The following is a 17,715-nucleotide window of genomic DNA, read 5'->3' as shown; positions in this document are numbered from 1 at the left end:
ATGATGGAAGACTGCTGCTCAATCATTTAGTGGTCACACACACACGCACACACGCACATGCACACACACACACACATTCCTTTCCTCTTTCTCCCTGTTATTTTTATCCCTTTGCCTTTTCCTTTGCTTGCTTCCTTTTCTTGAACATGTTTAATATTTTTCCTCTGAATGTTCCACAGCAGACGTCGTGATGCGTTTGACATTTTGACACTTTTTGTCTTATTTTCATCCTTTGTATGACTCACAGGAGAGCATTAAGAAGCACAGGAGTGAGGGTGAAGCTGCTAAATCAGAACCTTCACTTGCAGGTGAGCCCCAACAGCTTCATTCTGTCTTATCTGCTGCCCCCTGCTGGCACATTGTAGTCTGACACATAAGAGGAACAAGAGGAAAAGAATCTCTATTCTGTGTAAGTGTGCAGTCAAGGCATTTACTGGTGATATGGGAACACTAATGATAGGTCTCCCTCTCCCTCCATTAGCTACTAAAACTCTGTCACTCTGCCCTGAGACAAATCTCAGGTAAAATAAAGATCGAGGGTCGTTGCCAAATGCTCATCTAACTCTGGAGTAAATGGCACAGAAATGAATTTAACATCACCAGAGAGGCGTTGAAGCGAAGCAGCGATTGACTTCACATCTTCACTGCTTCAAATTGAGTTGTCCCTTTTTTTTGCCCTTATCATCTTAAGTGACATGTGTGTTATCTCCTTTGAGGGCTTTCAGTGCTTTTGTATTTGGTATTGTACTGCGTTGGATTGAATTGTGTTTCTGTGCTGTGTGTGTGTGTTTTGTGTGTGTGTGTGTGTGTGTGTGTGTGTGTGTCTCTGTGAAGAGTTGAAAGACCTGAGAGGAGCCATCCAAATGGATTTCGAGCTGTACCCCTCTTCTTTCTCCTCCTCATCCTCGTCTCCTTCCTTACTCCCTGTGAAAAACAGATTTGGGTTAGTATGTTTAATTATTTATCACACCGTAGGCTGGATTCATATCACTTCAATGATTTGCTCTTTAATTTGTGCATACCCACAAAGTGAATGAGAATGAGAAGTAATGCAAGATGAGTTCTTCTTTCAATTCTGACCTTATTCTCATTCTTTTTCCCTAGGACATCTGCAGGACTAAAGGCTCCTGACAAGACTCTGCGACCTCTGACCCCTACAGCAGACCTTCGACCTCATCCGCCTCCTCTGAGCCAGCCTAAACCCAGCCCTCCACCTGGTGCTCCTAAGACGTCTGCGTCAATCAGAAAACTCTCTGTTCGTTCGCTGGTGAGGAGTCGAGATCAGCAAGGAAGCGTAGCAGGTTCCACTGAACCGAGGGAAACACACGCACCTCTTAAGCACAGACTTGACACTGCTGGGCGTGGGAACACTCACCTCACCACTTCACTGTCACGCTATTCTGCAGAGCGAGAGGGTGATCTGAAGAACTCAGGGACTCAAACAAAGTCACCCATCCTCCAAGCCCATTTGTTCAACCCTTGCGAGACGATCGGGCTGAGCACAGATCGTGTTTGGTCACCACAGACAGAGACAAGAAGCAAGCATGTCTGCAGGTCTGAAAGTGCCGCTGTTATCTCCTCCTCCATTCCGGCTTTGAGCTCTCACTGCGATGCCGGTGGGAACATCAGCGACATTAGAACTGACAGCTCAGTGAGAACAACTGGAAGAGCAAAGACCCAAAATGAGCCACAGAGGAGTAATGGAAGTAGTTTAGTGACAGTGATCACACAGACAAACGCACTCACTTCTCCCACTCACACACTGGTGAAAGCATCACACATTTAAAACTACAACTAATGCTAAAAAATGTCACGGACTGAAGCGATGGGAGAATCTTCAAACATGCAGTCTTGAGTGTTTTTCGTCACACTCCAAACATACAAACGGACACAATGACAAACGTTACATCATCTCAGTATTTATCTCCGATGGGAACACGACTCTGGGAACTCTGTGTCAAGCAGAAACATTTTTTACAACTTCTATTTTCCGCTGTCAATACTTAATTACTATCATTGTGAAGATTCATTGAAATCTCATTTTGCAGCTTAGGGTATAATAGATCAAATGTGTTACTATTTTCACATTTCAGTGTCGTCTCTACACAATCAAATGTTTCTGTGATGCCACCTCATCTTAACTGTAAACAAACTGTCTTTCAGAAACTCTTTTTCTTTAGGCAATGCTGAACTGGGGATCTTCATCACTGTCCTCTATCCCCTCCTCCTCCTCCATTATCACCTCTCTGTCTGCTCTGTCTTTCTCACTGGCCTGGATGTAGTTATCCTCAATGAAACCATCATCATCCTCATACAACTCATTGTGTGTCCCTCCGATCCTTCGAACTCTGCCTGCCATCACATTGTCAGGAAAACAATGGAAGAGGCGGAACTTCACAGCCTGGGCAAAGGTGAGGCTGAGCCAACACACCAGCCTACCTGCTTAATTTTGACTTATTCAATCAGGGGGCTCTGAATTCAGCATTGTATTGTATTATCCTTAAATAAGTGAATTTTCTAAGCACAGCTGGATTTTTAACCTGACCAATGTACTTAAACAACAACATGATTCATGATTTACGCTTTCAACAACTAATTCTCAGAAGAAGTCATTAAAATGCACTAAAATTCTTGTCACAATGTGTTGCATTTGAGTTCAAAGACCAGCAAGTGGCGCTGTTGTCACATAGATGAACGTCCACGTTGGAAAGACTTGAATGTTAATGTCTGGTTTGCAGGTTTAATGATTAATGAGGAGTACATGCTGCCTTTCAAGACACACAAATAAAAGGTTTGCATTGTATTTGTTATCCACACTCCACTATGATGAAGAAAATCCGCCCACATGCCTGGTCCTGATCCCGTTGATTCGGCACCGGGACCGACAAGTGCGCCAGTGCATTTAGATTACTTCCGGCCACCGGGACCACGGTCAAAACCATCAGAGTGCCTGGTGCCCCCTGTAACTCCCCCTGAAACCTCGGGTTAGGGACTATATTCAACCCGGAACCAGTTTTGCGCGCGCGGGCGCTGGGAACGGACAACATGTTTTTGCTTTTAGACTATTTCCGGCCACCGGGACCAACGTCCGATATAACCAGCGTGTCTAGCGCCCCCTGTAACTCCCCCTGAAACCTCTGGTCTGGGCGCTGGGAACGGACAACACGTTTTTGCTTTTATACTATTTCCGGCCACCGGGACTACCGTCCGAAATAACCAGCGTGTATGGCGCCCCCTGGGTGCCCCCTGGGTTACAGGGGGTACGATATTAAACGCGGAACAGTTTTGCGCGCGCGGGCGCCAGGAACGTCACGGACAACACGTTTTTGCTTTTACATTATTTCCGGCCACCGGGACCAATGTCCGATGACCCCAGTGTCCCCCAGTCTGGCGTCCCTTGTAACTCCCCCTGAAACCTCTGGTTACAGGGGGGTTACAGGGGGGACGGTATTAAACCCGGAACCAGTTTTGCCAGGTTTAATACCATCATGGGATGCAGGGAAGGCTCCCATTTTCCTCATATATTCCGTAGTGGCCAAACAATCAGCCATCTGCCCCTGGGACTCCACCTGCACGTCCTTCATGCAGAGCGGCATTTCAGTAAACAGTAAATAGTCACACCACACGCCAGGCACGCCACATTTCTCATGCTTTAATTTACCTTTGGGAGACATTTGCTGAGCATCCACATTGCTTTCCCCACCCCTGTTCAGTCGCTGTATAGCTATCCACTGATAGCCTCTTAGCAGTTGAGCGGGAATAATTCTAATCCTTTGATCCGTGGAACACCCCAACAGCTGCTGTTGAGAGAAAACCTCATTTGCTCACTTTTTTCTTCCAAATTTTGCCAGCTGGGCCAGCCTCACTGTGCCACCCAGGGATCAGTAACCGTGAGATCAGTTTATCCCCTCTGGTTGGTGTAAAATTATCTTTGAACTTCACATTTTCCAACTTAAAGCTGGTCTGCCAACAATGCAGGAGTAAATTATTTCATTAGTTGTTTAAGGGCTTGGGGGGAAAGCTTTAACCACAGATGGCAGCAGGGATGGACAACATGATAGACAGGTTGGCCTAGTTGTACTCAGAGAGCCAGAGTGTGTGTCTGGACTGTTAAAGCCCTCCGTCACTGTTATGTGTGTGTGTGTGAAGCAAACTGGAGGCAACAACCTGCCTGTCATAATGTAAGGTAAAGATAAAAGGCAAGATAGATAGATAGATAGATAGATAGATAGATAGTATTATGATGTAATGACACAGATCTGCAGGCATGGTGAGCAAGCATTCTTCTCACAGAGCAGCTGCAGCATTCAGAAAGTGCCCATTGTGGTCACAGGCCAATTCAGTGTGTGAATGACGTTATCCTTAGGATCACAGAAACACCATTATGTTCACACTGACATCACTCAGCTCTTCACAACAGCAAGGCAATATGCAACCACCACTTACACACACACACACACTACCACTACCCATCCTATGTAGCACAGTCATTGTGTCCGTAGCTCAGCCCATTGTTTGTCTGGGGGCATTGCGGACAATGTCGCCAATCTCCTTCCAAACCATGATCCAACACTACTATTGTGAGCGGCCTTCTTTTTTTTCCACTTAACCAGACAAGACGGTGTTCCCATGTGATGGGTGTGGGGGTGTGGGGTTGCTGAGGTGTCCTCTGTCCTGCCTGGCACTGTGTTAGAGTGTGAAGAGGACACTGATTAGCAGGAAAGCAGTGTGTGATGCCAGTGTTGACAGCGTACAGTCACTGTGCTGATGGAGGCTGATGAAGCACGTGGATGAGATACAGATACATGATGTCAGGGTGCAGAATGATCTCCACCCATGGGACTCCCTTCTTCTTCGTCTTCTTCACTTTTGCTTCCTTGCTGCTTTGCTGTCTTGTGCTTGAAGACGGAACGCTGAGTTTCATCCTTGAGCTAAACATCACCAGCTGAATCTCTCCACTGGACACCAGGAGACAGAGTTTTGATGTTGGACTATCTTTGGTCGCTATGGACACCTTGTCTTCTACATGATGATGCAGCAGGACTACACAGCTGTGAGGTCGTGCGGGGATTCTTGCAACCTAAATATTGTAATGCTGTGATCAAGATGGGATGGGAATGGATGGACAACAAGATGTGGCATTCATGAACCACCAAGTGAGTAGTACGTTTTCACACATTTCTAAGCATTCCAGCATTATTCCATTGTTTGAACCCTTCATGAAGTGACTGTTAACCCAAATTATGTTCAAACTTACAAGGTCTCAGTTGGATTCTGCACTGGCTAACCTGTAACACCAGAAAAAGAGGAGGAGGAGGAGGCTCATCCGGACCACTGCCATGCCTGAGATGCAGCCGTTCTACCAGCAGCTCCACCCCCTCCGTCGCTCTCCGAGCTTCTACCTGGACCCCAACCTGATCCAGCGACACGTCCTGGAAGATCAGGTGGAGCTGTGGTGGTTCAGAGAGCCACGTCGCTCCCTGCTGTGCTACTGTGCCTCAGTGGCCCTTGTATTGGGACTCGGCCTCGGCGGCGTGGGCATCCTGTCCACCACCACCAGCCTGTCCGGGGAGTGGCGCCTTGGCGTGGGCACCACACTCTGCCTCTTGGCCCTCGTCATTCTGCTCAAGCAGCTCCTCAGCTCTGCCATCCAGGACATGAACTGCGTGTACAGTCGCCATCGCATCAACCAGCTGAAGAGCGGCGGGCAGGTTGACCCCGCCCTGATCCTGGTTGTGGGTTTGTCTTTGATGGTGTGTGGGGCTGCGCTGCTCTGCGTGGCCGTCATCAGCAGCAAGGACAAGCGAGGACAGGACAGCAGGGAAATGCTGCTGTCTGGCGTGGCCCTGATGGCTGCTGGGGGAATCATGGCGCTGGCTGTGCTGAGCTACAGCGGAGTAATCTACCTTAGGAACAGAAGAGAGGAGAGGAGGAGAGGGATGATGAGGAGGAGGAGGGCGAGGAGGCGAGGGACTCGAGCTGTGCGGGTGTTCAGCGTCTCAGACGGACACAGAGACTCGGTCAGGAGAGAGACGATCTCCTCCAGCAGGACGAGTCTCATCTGAACATAATGAGACGCACAGAGGAGGAATCACAGAGTTGCAGGGGGCGTGATTGATGCAGCTGCACAAATCAAAGCAATTCATTGAGGTGTAGAGAAAAGAGCTTACAACCCCATTTAAGACAAACATCTGACCTCTTCCTGTTGCCATGACTCTGGACATGACTGTTCCTGGATATTTGCAAGATATCTGCAGAAGAAGAGGAGACTGGAAGAGATGAAGACTCTTATCTCATCATGTTTATTGAAGGAGACATTATCAAAACATCCAAACAACCACTCAATTAGTGGCCACATCAAGTTAAATCATTAATGTCATGGAAATATATTTGTGTTCGTAAAATTTCTGTAATACAGAATGTGCAAAAATGAATTTACTCAAAGACCTTTATGCGTCACTGAGGTCATTTTAGATTCTAACTATACAAATGTTTGAATATTCCTCCCTGCTATCTTACACAAACACACTGAACTTCCTCTCTCACACACTGGTAAAGCATCACACATTTAAAACTACAACTTATATCGTTTACAAGCAGTAGAAATGTCACTGACTGAAGCGATGGGAGAATCTCCAAACATGCTGTCTCGAGTGTTTGGTCACACTCCAAACATACAAACGGACACAATGACAAACATTACATCATCACAGTATTTATCCCTGATGGGAACACGACTCTGGGAGCAGTAACTTTTTCAAAACTTCTATTTTTCAGCTGTTTATACTTAATTATGTTTTTGTTGAAATCTCATTTTAGGGTATGATAGAGCAAATGTGTCGTTTTAAGTAAATGTAGCTCTGAGACATTTTCACATTTCAGTGTCAACTCTACACAATCAAATGTTTCTGTGATGCCACCTCATCTTAACTGTAAACAAACTGTCTTTCAGAAACTCTCCCTTTTCTCTAGGCAATGCTGAACTCCAGATCTTCATCACTGTCCTCTATCCCCTCCTCCTCCTCCTCCATCACCACTGCTCTGTCTGCTCTGTCTTTCTCACTGGCCTGGATGTAGTTATCCTCAATGAAACCATCATCATCCTCATCCAAATCATTTTGCGTGCCTCCGATCCTTCGCACTCTGCCCGCAATCACATTGTCAGGGAAGGAGACTTCCTCCTGGCCATACTGGCTGAGCCCGTCGGCCTCTTGTAGCAGAGAGTGACGATAGCTGGCCAGGAAACGATGGAAGAGGCGGAACTTCACAGCCAGCACGAGAACCAGAGAAATGGTGACGGCTGTGGCGAGTCCTGCAGCCAGATAGGAAAATTGCGGGGCTTTTGCGTTTGTTGCTGTGTCGTCCACCACTGAGGAAAGACAAGGAAAGCTGCATGTGAGCAATAAGACATGAGATGTTTCCTGTAAATGAAGTGTTATAGAGATCAAAGTTCATCAAACACGCCTGGTTGTAAATAGCAAAGTGGCTGTAAATCTCCATCCCAGGGTGCAGAGTGCTGTTACTCACTTTGTTTTGAGGTTATGTTGCCGGTGGGGTAGTCTTCCTCAACCAGAAGGTGTCTGTGAGAGACCCTGTGTCCCCTCAAGTCAGACAAAGGAGCAGTGTGTGTCTCTCTGATGAAAAGCTCACACACAATAAACAAAACAAAAGCGACGCTGCCTCTCAACTGGCCCATTTTTTCGTCCTGGAGTGAAACATGAACAAACCAAAACAGGATTAGGATTAAAGGATTCAGTTTATAATTATAGTGCTGTGTGTTTTCCTTTGACTTTTAATGTAAATTATTACTCATGAGACATCTAGGGCTTACTTCTCTCAATGTCAAAGTCATTCTTGCATTTTGACTTAACTTAACTTAATTGTACTTAATTGCACTTTACACACATAACACTCAACTGTACTTTAACAGTAAGGCCTTGGGTCAAACTTTGGGGGGTGGGGGTCGTTAAGATTAAAAATCAGAGTCTTTGGTTAATGTCATCAGCATGTAATCTTGATTCACACATATGACCCTGAACCTTTGGTTTTGGGGAAATGACTCTTAGCTTTAGGAATCTGTGATCCCTCATCTGAAGCTTCAAGTCTAGGTTATTGTACTGAAACCCCAGGAATCCTTTTTTTTTTGCATTACACTATATTATTTTGTGAAGTTTGTATGTTCTATTCTATCATATATATAAATGTATTATTTATGTATCGAGAGAGTTAATAGAACACTCATCAAATTGTGTTGACAATGACACTTGCATGTCTTGAGCAATCTTCATTAAATGTTGACTTTATAACTCTGCATACACGTACATGTATTATAAACAGTAGATACATACAGAAAGGTCATTAATATGAATTTCATACTCTATATTTTGGTTCTAGTCACTACAACAGGTCAGCTGTTTCTAGGTCAACCACTGAACTCACATGACTACAGTAGATAGAATCCTGTCTCACCTCTATGAACAGGAACTCCTGGTAACTATTGTCTATGACATTACACGAACAACAAAAACACAAAGGAAAGACTTACCTGTCAGCTTCGGTGTTCTTAACAGTGCTGGTGAAGATCCTTTTAGTTCTGAAGTGAAAGCTGTGTTTGTCCTCTGCTCCTTCAGAGAAATAAGTGACTAACCGGGCAAAGGTGAGGCCGAGCCATCACACCAGCCTACCTGCACCAGGCCCTTAAGGCAGACATGTTAATGAGTAACAGGTTTGTCATACATTGATCCTCTTTTATTCGTTTGCTTCACTTTTTCAATCAAGCGGCTCTGAATGCAGCATTGATCCTTAAATAAGTCATTGTCAAATTGTATACGCACAGCTGGATTTTTAACGTGACAGTTTTACTTCGACAACAACATGATTCATGATTTACGGTTTCATTAACTATTTATCAGAAGAACTCTCAATTCTTGTCACATTTGTGCATTTCTGCTCAGGAACAGTAAGTGGCGCTGTTGTCACATTAGCCGTAGGATGAACGTCCACGTTGGAAAGAATTGTTCATGTCTTTACTGGTAAATTGATGAAACATTAGAGTACATGCTGCCTTTTAAGACACAAAGATAAAGGGTTTTTATTGTTTTCGTGATCAAGATTCAACTAAATCATGAATAGAATGGATGAATCAATCTGAAATTCTGTTTCCCTCAGGCTGATGACTCATAATTGCCGCTCCTGTCTGTCAGCCAGTGGGGGAGAAGCACTTTGGCTATGGCTTCAAGCTGCTGAGCAATTTAGATTTCTTAGTTGAGAGACGAATGAACCTCTCCATATCTTATTAATTCTCCACCATGGAGACCACCATGGGAATCAGATTGGACTCTATGGTTCAAGATGTTCCCTGTATAGAATGTTTCCATCCCAATTACTGTATGTTTGGCAGAAACACTTTTAATGGATAAAAGGTTTGTAGACATAGATGATGGAAATGGAAACCATCTGTAATATTTTACAAATGTCAGCAAAGTGCACTTTATTTGCACTTTAGCTGGGGAATTCTACGTTTTGAAAAGCAATTTGGACATTTGTAATATCAAAGCCCATGGAGAAGAAATGCCCTTTGGGAAAGAGAGAGAACAACAGCTTCAATAAACAGTGGCTCACCCTTCTTCATGAGAGAGGAAGAGGAAGAGGAAAGGGCATAAACCATCTGCTCTCATGCAGCAGTCTGGGTTGAACATGTAGATGAAGCTTACATCCTTTAACTAAATGGATCACATCTTGTTTGCCTTGTTTTCCATCAACACCAACGACTCCAGTAAGTTGTGTTGTGTTTTCACTTAACCTAAATGTTAAGATTTAACTTTAGGTATGAAGCCAATATGAATTACTTCCTCTCCAATAGATGAATACATAACTAGACACTGATTACTAATTAATTAATAATATACTGTTTGTTAAACACATTCCCCTCAGGTATTATATGCAAACAAATGCTAGAAAGGACAGAAGCCTTTAATCATTTGTTTCTATGGTGATAGCATGCAGGTTTACCATTATGTAGATCTAAATATAAAGAGAGAGGCGTGTGTATCCATGATTATCAGCACTTGCTTTCCTGCTTATGGTGAGTTTTGCATAGATAGAAAATAAAATAACAAAAAAATGTAGATGTTTGGATAAACATTTTATTGATGCTCTTTGAAGAAATGTGAGCAAAGGTCACATTCATAAAATGCATTGCACTTAAAAAGCTGCCATGAACGCCAAACCCATGACTGAATGCATGTATTCATTCATCATCATTCACATGGGAGTTATTGAACCATAAAGTCACTGAATTGCATGAAGCATTTGTCAAGAGCATAGAAGAAAGCAACACAGGCACCACAGGAACGTCACACCTCCAAAAAAACACATCAATACACCAGCAGGAGGCATTTTATAGAATTTGGAGTTAAATTAAAAATATTTTGTTTAACGAGGTCCTTTGTGTAGTCATTTTGAGAGACATCTTAGTAGTACAAATAGTGAAAATAATAATAAAAGTAGCAAATTGCAAGCAATAACAACATGAATACAAGACATTTTGAGTTATGAAAAACAAGGGCACTTGAGATCGTTGTCTTTGATGGACTTGACTCGTCACTGCTAACATGGTTCCAGGGCTTCAGCACAGTGGTTTGTGGTTGTCTCGAAAAACATCCATAAGTTGTATGCATCCATATTTTTACCCATATCCAACATATGGGTGAAAGGTGTCTTTGCGCTATAGGAGAAGCGGTTTGGTTCTTTGAGCAAGTGAGGGAGATTGTTTTTATCCCTCCTGCTGCATCCTCTCTCGTCTCACTACTGATCTAAGAGGTAGGCTGCTCCGACATGCTCAAAATCACCACAAATCCATCGCTCCCTGAGTTAAATAAAGCAGATGTGGCAAAAGAAGTCAACAGCCGCCAAACTCCACATGAGTGCACCCCAACCTGCTGCCAGCTGTCAAGACTGGAGCACAGCATGAGGTCTTGTTTCCTTATTGTCCTAGTGTATTCTTCTATCTTCTATCTCAACAAAACTTGCATTAAATAAAGTAATAATCTGTAACTTTTCTTGCATTGTAAAAGCTACTCCGGCCCAGTAGGTGGCAGCGGAGAAGTTTTTGTGCGGTAAACAAACAAATATATGGCAGAAAATGTTCAGGTGATGTCTGTGAGGGTCAAGAGTCTAAGCTGGACCCAAATGCAGCACATCATGAGGCAGGAGGCAGAGGTTTGGCACAATGAGAGATGCACATGCAGGCTGGCAGGTTATGGCGCCCCCTGACCCTGATCAATGCACAGGCTGGCTAACTGGCAAATCAACAGAGTGGCTGGCTGGCTGACTGCTACTGACAAACAGGCGGACAGGAACTGCCGAACAAGAAAATGGGGAGAGTAGACAAGCTGTAAGCTATAAAGGCATCTGTTGACGTCAGATGAGGAACAGGTGGCGGTCAACCAGGTGAACGCCATCTGCAATATGGAGAGAGCGCATCACGGAGACAACACACACACATACAGAGATACTATGGAGCTGCGACAAAATCCGAAGCGAGAGGAGACCCAGGAGTGCTCTTCCTCCCTGTCCACCAGGTGCAGATGGAGAAGACTAGATCCTGGTTGATTGGAGGATCTCCCAAGCGTCTTTATCCAACAACTGCCAGAAATGAAGATGGAGAAGGGCAAGTGTCCTCCCAACTCAGGGACAAACAGTTTGACATCCAACAGCTCCTGATTAAGGATGGAGCTTGTCATCAATAGAAGAGTGTTCCATGCAAGAAGTGCAGCTACCCTAACATCAGCACTGCACTGGGTCTGGCTGGATGAGGATTGTTTTGCTTTGTTTGCTCGTTCAAAACTTTATAGCTACAGAAAAGAACAGTTTTGAGTGACATCACTTTGCTGCGACAGGTGCATTTTGCATGGGATTATGGGAGTTGTTGTTCACCAAAGTGCTATTATTAATACCATCAGTGTATCAGTCACAAGACAAAAACAAAACAACAAAAACCCATCTAAACTAAGGACTATCTATTTCAAACTTCCTGTTAATGAAGCCAGCTAGGAGATACATTCCATTATTTAGCTGCCAGTGGCTGATGTTGCAGTTCTCACCAGCATCCAGCGGTGTCAGAGGATTGGGAATGTTTTTGCACAGAGATCAAGGGGTAAAACATAAGCGTCTTCACAGTATGATGAAAGGTCTGCAGGTCGGTGAGCAGCGCTGCAACACGGACCACTAGTTCAAAGTGTTCTTTGAAACAAGGCTGCCAATTAAACTGTGACCTCTGGACACTCATACTGCTGCTGGTGTTGCTGCTGGTTTCTTCACATTTCTGTACACAACACCTCCCAGCATCCTCCGCAGGACAGGTGACGCCGTGCGAGAGGTGATGTTGTCACTGTAGCTTATTCTGTCTTCATTATATGACTGTACATATGTACTTGTGTGGGTTGTGCGGTGTCCCATACATGGTTTAGTGTTAAATGGCAACGTCAGTGAGTGTTCCTCCCAGTGTCCCAACTGTCCTCTTGCAGTTGTACCCTGTTAACAGATCCAGATCGATCCCTTCACCTTTGACGCCTCTGGTCCCATGAAATAGAAATGTCTATTATGAAGGACTTTCCACTTTAACACCAGTGACAGCCGCTGTGAAACACCGCTGGAAAAGTCGTTCGGGCTCAGATGATTGGTTATCACAGTCCAGCTTCCTGCTCATGAAGTGTTTCTTGAATCCACGCGGGCCGACGGCACAGGCTGCTTCAACATGACTGGGTCCCTCGCTTGGATCTACAGCTGGAAAATAAACAAGACAATTATGATTCGATATCATATATAGCCTGATAACAGACCGCATTGGTGCGATTCCATTGTCAGATCTTCCACTCCCTTCACACACACACACACACACACACTAACCTGGGGCTCTGAGTGGCAGGCCGTTGTCAAGACGACTGGGTTTGGTGGTGATGAAGAGGTAACAGAGGACACACACAGTAATGAGGAAGGCTAGGAGGACCACTGCTGCTATGGACAGACCAATCAGAGCGCCAATACTGAAGAAGAGAGAAAAACAAGGACCATTTGAGGAATAAATAAATATCTGAAGAAGAACCGCAGTGTAACAGGTTGCAGGTTGCGCTTTAGCAATTGTTGCCAGAACTGTCAAAGTAAAGCAACAATAACAACAAACAACTCCTGGATGAGAATTCCTGCTATATGTCAGAAATGTGTGAATATAAATGAACAAAGTGACATTTGCTTTTGTATCTTGGGTTGATAAGGGTGTCAGTTGTTTGCTTTGTTACACCCCAGGGTGCCGTGGAAGATGTAAGGAAGCAATGTGATTAAATTTAAAGATTGTCTGTCACAGCTCTGATCACTGAGGGATTGGTCCCAGTGGTTATTTCAAGTCATTCATCAGGTGCAGCGCCTCACATGAATGAGCTGTCAACATGTGTCAATAACACAATGAGTTACAGCTGGAGTGATGTTTGATCAGACAACAACTTCAAAATAAAAGTTTAAAGGAATAAAGACATCAAAGTTCCCATAAACCACAATTTAACCGGCGAAAAAATCTAATTAAATAACATATATGTATTTAACTTACCTAAGCCACCACATGTATCCATATTCATAAGGGAAAAAGCTGTTGGGATCATCGCAGCAGTACTTGTAGTCGTTGAATCCGCAGCAGTAAACAGCAGCGGGGTCGTTCCCGGGTTTCGGACATGAGAACGCGGCCACGAACGCACCATCAGCGGTGGAGTAACCTGAGCAATCAGCGCTCATGCTGCCAAACACTGGTGCAATAACACACACATGCACACACACCACAGCCACACCTTTAGCCTGTCGTGGATCGTCTCATGCCGCGATGAGTCTGGGCCAGCAGCGTGTATGAGCGTACGTGTGTGTGCGCGTGGATGTGTGTGTTTCTGCGTTTCTCCTCCTACTGTGTGAGGGAATAAGCGCAGGAAGGCGAAAACTTTGGAGAGGAGCGAGTCCCTCTCTCTCCCTCTCTCTCTCTCTCTCTCTCTCTCTCTCTTTCTCACCCCCCCTCTCCCTCCCCCTCTCTCACTCTCACTCCCCCCCGCTCTCTCTCTCTCAGACTTTCCCTGTCCAGCATCTTTGGTAGGAATGAGGCTTTTATAGGGCCATGATGAGCCTCTTCTGTTGCGAGATTAGAGCCAATACCTCCAACAAGGCCAAACCAGCAGAGAAAAAGAACTTCTGGCTCAAGGATAACCTTTTGTTCTGAATTTAAAAATAGTAGCTGTCACCAGTGTCTCACTGTGCTGCTCCATACTTGGTAATACTTCATATAACTGGCATGATCTTTTGGCTCCAGATTGAATAACAACCCTATCAGCATCAGCATTGCTATGCAGATCTGCACCGAATCCCACCTATCGGATCCGGTTAACAAATCAACATATGTTAGCTGAGGTAATAACAAGAACCCTTCTGGGACGGATCGATCTTGGTTAAGATCACAATTAAAGATGATCATTAACCTGTAGCCGAAAGGAGGTCCAGAAATTTGACATAGGCAAATATGTACTTTAGGTTTATCACTTTAGTTGCCGTTAAGACAGATAAGACAGAATTCCCAATTTGCAGGCACTGGAAGTTCACAGTCAGACTCACCTGCCAACATCGGTACGTCTTCACTGAACCTGACAGATACATTCAGCAAAAAATATTGAAAACCAGCCGCCAGCCCACGGCCTGTGTAAAACATTAATGAAGCCTGTTGTTGCCTTGTTGTGGATAGATGAAGGATATTCATGCTTTTTGACCTCTTTATTGATTTTTTAGTCCTCCTGAAAGGAAAATCTGAGAAGAACCCTATTGCATTTCTCTTCATAACATTCATTGTATGCAAGACAAACATCTGAGCAACATATCTTAATAAGTCACATGCTTCTATTTTATGACATAAAGACCAATAAAATGTTTAACATTATTGTATCTTATATCTGAAATACAATTCATGGAATATCAAGGATCATTTCAGAGGACTGCAGCCTTTAAAAGTGTGTTTGTTAAACTATTCTCCTCCAAATATGTATCTTATATGAACTTTGTACCTGAAAATGATTGTGAGAAATCTCTGTTTATTTATCAGTGCAAGATTCTTTTATCTTTTGATTCTGTTGATTCTTTGGTGTATTGTTATTGATTCGGCTGTAATAAGGTCAACGGAAGCGCAGCCCCTGCAAGAAAAAGCTCATTACTTGCTCAGTTCCTCCGCAGGAGCTTGTGCAGCCAATTAAGAATAAAACAGCAGTCATCAGTGTCCATCAGTAAACGAATTGGAACTCTGCTTTGAAGTGCACACCTACTGATGCATATTTAAGTTATTTGTTCGGAAAGACAATAGCTAAAGGCTAATCTGTTTTCTCAGTCATAAGGTGAAAATAACATTTTAAAAGGAAGAGGAAGCTCCACAAATGCCAGTGTTTCCTCCCATCTTACAACTCAATGCAGAAATGAGAGTAAATCATATGCGTTTATGACAATAGCAGGATTTGTTTATCAAATTGAAAGTCCATTATGTCAATTCAAGTCTAATTATTGTGATATTACATGACATTTGTAAGCCATTATTGGAGTATACTCAAAGTACACATAATGTAAGCGTTCTAACTACTGATGTTTTAAAACCACAGACAGTACGCTCCTTGTAGTGAATCACTCTGCTTGGTATAACCCTCCATTTATGGGTCCTAATGGAAGTAAATGACACAAGAACAAGCTCTGTATAGCAGAGATGTGAAATCTCCTCTTATAAATGAATGGCATGGCAACCAAAATGTCAATGTCAGTGTGATCAAAGATTAAAGAATATGTGTCATGTCATTCTAATGAAATATTGGACATTGAGCTACATTTTACCTTTTAAAAATACAGGTTTTTTGCTGCTTTGCTGAAGTCATCATTACATGCCGATGGGAATACAAACATCATGTCCCTGTAGCCTCCTGCTGTGGGAATCTGATTTGGAAAAAATGATTTGCGCTCCTTAAAAAGGCCACATCACTTTCCACAAGGTATAAAGCTTCCTCAATGGCCAATCATTTCTAGTCATTTTGCATATATGTACCTAAATGTGTTATATGGCTTTGTACTACAGTGAGCATGAGGGCATGAAGAATTCTCATGAGACGGCTCTCTGACAAGACCAGAAGCTTCCATTAATAAGGCTTCCATTAATCAATACTATGATTGCAATGTCTGCTGTATACATTGAAACATAAAGGAACACATATAACATACACGGCATAGATTCGACCTTTGGTGTGGTTGGCCTCTTAAACACAGAGTGACCAAAAGGGCTCAAACCCTTGAGCTCCATAAAGTCAAATATCATCACTGCATGTGTGGAGATGGTCTTTGTGGATTCAGGATTATGCTTCATGGAAGTAGCAAATCAATAAAGTACTTCTGTCTGAAGGAGCGAGTTTGAGGATCACAGAGCTCATACTGTGTGCTAATTGGACCCAGGACAAAGGATGCAATAGTTTCCCAGCTGAGACAGAAAAACACAGTCATGGTGAATTGTTGATAAGAAAAGCAGGTTATTTGTGAGTGTAGCTGTATTGTGAATGTTCCCCTCAGATGACATGTGAAGGAATATGTTGTGGCACTCATCAGCTGATCTGTGGATGTTGAACACGTCTGTCCTTCTAAAATGAATGAGGAGCAAACTAGGCCTGACTGCTCGCTCTAATCCCAGATTATCTCTGCCAGTCCAATCCAGAAACAGGGAAAAATTGGCAGAAGAAAAGGGATTATTTGACAGTGGTGTGGATTGGTTGGGAGAGAGTCCACACATACAAACACACAATGATTCAACACATGACCTCTGTACCACACTCACGCAGGAGGAAATGCACATATGTGAGTGAGGTCATCCTCTATCTCTTGTTCATTCATGAAAGTGTTGACATGAGGCTGGAGGGATCACAGCCATGACCTCTGTGGTTCCCTACCCCCACACCTCAGTTCCTTGCTTTCCCTCCCCCCACTATCGCTCTCGCCCATCTATCATTCCTCTTCTATCAGCACGCAGAGCCATTGGTAAACATCCTCTATCACTGTGCTGAACCACATGACAGATTGCGGTGACCTCTCATGCTAGTTTGCATGCACCTCAGGGAGAGAAGAGCCACAACCCCACAATCATTTCAAATCCTTGGCTACACAGCACACTCCTCACTGTCTTATTATGCAGCAGAGTGTGAGGCCTCTCTCCTATATGATGCATTCCATTTCCCCCGAGTCGTTAATGAGACGTTAATGTACTGCGAAACACTTTGATTCCTCCTCCTAATGTTCTGTTCACACTCACAGGTTTCACAGTGGGGTTGTGAAGGCTTAGAATTGGCTTATCTTGGGTTCAAGACATTTCTCAGTGAGTCTATATCTCATATTGTGTTCTAACATGGAGAGCCAATAGAGCTAATAGAATGGTATGAAACACTGGGCTCCTGCAATCTATATAATAGCACCACCACAATAGCATTTGTGCCAATACTTCACAGCCACATCGAATTTACTCAACCTTCATCTATACAGGCTCATCTAATGTGAGCCTATACGTAAATACTCCATCCACTCTGGGTTTTGGATCTTGGTGTCGGTCTGTTTTTACACAATGGATCCAAGCAGGTTCAAGCTCTGCTCCTTTGTTACACGTGTGTTCTGCTCTTGGGT

General features: G+C 43.9%; 3 protein-coding genes across 3 annotated transcripts in view; 2 read left to right on the top strand and 1 right to left on the bottom strand.

Moving 5' to 3' along the window:
- ccdc24 (coiled-coil domain containing 24) overlaps nt 1-1,424 on the top strand; it is a 12,201-nt gene extending 10,777 nt beyond the window's left edge. Inside the window, exons 7-10 of the mRNA XM_076144752.1 lie at nt 248-308; nt 482-521; nt 1,105-1,267; nt 1,407-1,424. Of these exons, the coding sequence (XP_076000867.1) occupies nt 248-308; nt 482-521; nt 1,105-1,267; nt 1,407-1,424 (282 nt within the window). The remainder of the gene's footprint in view (nt 1-247; nt 309-481; nt 522-1,104; nt 1,268-1,406) is intronic.
- Nucleotides 1,425-5,339: 3,915 nt separating this feature from the next.
- On the top strand, nt 5,340-6,065 carry tmem125b (transmembrane protein 125b). Its single transcript, XM_076145015.1, has one exon. It carries the CDS (start codon nt 5,340-5,342, stop codon nt 6,063-6,065), a length of 726 nt encoding a protein of 241 aa, XP_076001130.1.
- Nucleotides 6,066-12,601: 6,536 nt separating this feature from the next.
- Nucleotides 12,602-13,785, bottom strand: LOC142993927 (protein shisa-like-2A). The gene is made up of 3 exons (XM_076144484.1): nt 13,604-13,785; nt 12,910-13,046; nt 12,602-12,786 (listed from the first exon to the last, which is right to left on the bottom strand). The coding sequence occupies exons 1-3, from the start codon at nt 13,783-13,785 to the stop codon at nt 12,602-12,604; spliced, it is 504 nt and encodes a 167-aa protein (XP_076000599.1).
- Between the last annotated feature and the right edge of the window lie 3,930 nt (nt 13,786-17,715).

The sequence above is a fragment of the Genypterus blacodes genome, unplaced genomic scaffold (assembly GCF_046128005.1).
Source record: "Genypterus blacodes isolate CSIRO-AG114 ecotype Tasmania unplaced genomic scaffold, CSIRO-AGI_Gbla_v1 ptg000029l_1, whole genome shotgun sequence".
Classification (NCBI taxonomy): domain Eukaryota; kingdom Metazoa; phylum Chordata; class Actinopteri; order Ophidiiformes; family Ophidiidae; genus Genypterus; species Genypterus blacodes.
Note: the sequence above shows the minus strand (reverse complement) of the source record. Positions and strands in the feature narration are given on the sequence as shown.

Excerpts from the sequence above, each read along its gene's own strand:
- tmem125b (XM_076145015.1), top strand. The coding sequence starts at position 5,340 with ATGCCTGAGATGCAGCCGTTCTACCAGCAGCTCCACCCCCTCCGTCGC.
- LOC142993927 (XM_076144484.1), bottom strand. The coding sequence starts at position 13,785 with ATGAGCGCTGATTGCTCAGGTTACTCCACCGCTGATGGTGCGTTCGTG. Across the intron at positions 13,047-13,603 it reads GGATACATGTGGTGGCTTAG|TATTGGCGCTCTGATTGGTC; the intron begins GTAAGTTAAATA and ends TCTCTTCTTCAG. Across the intron at positions 12,787-12,909 it reads CCTGCCACTCAGAGCCCCAG|CTGTAGATCCAAGCGAGGGA; the intron begins GTTAGTGTGTGT and ends TTTATTTTCCAG.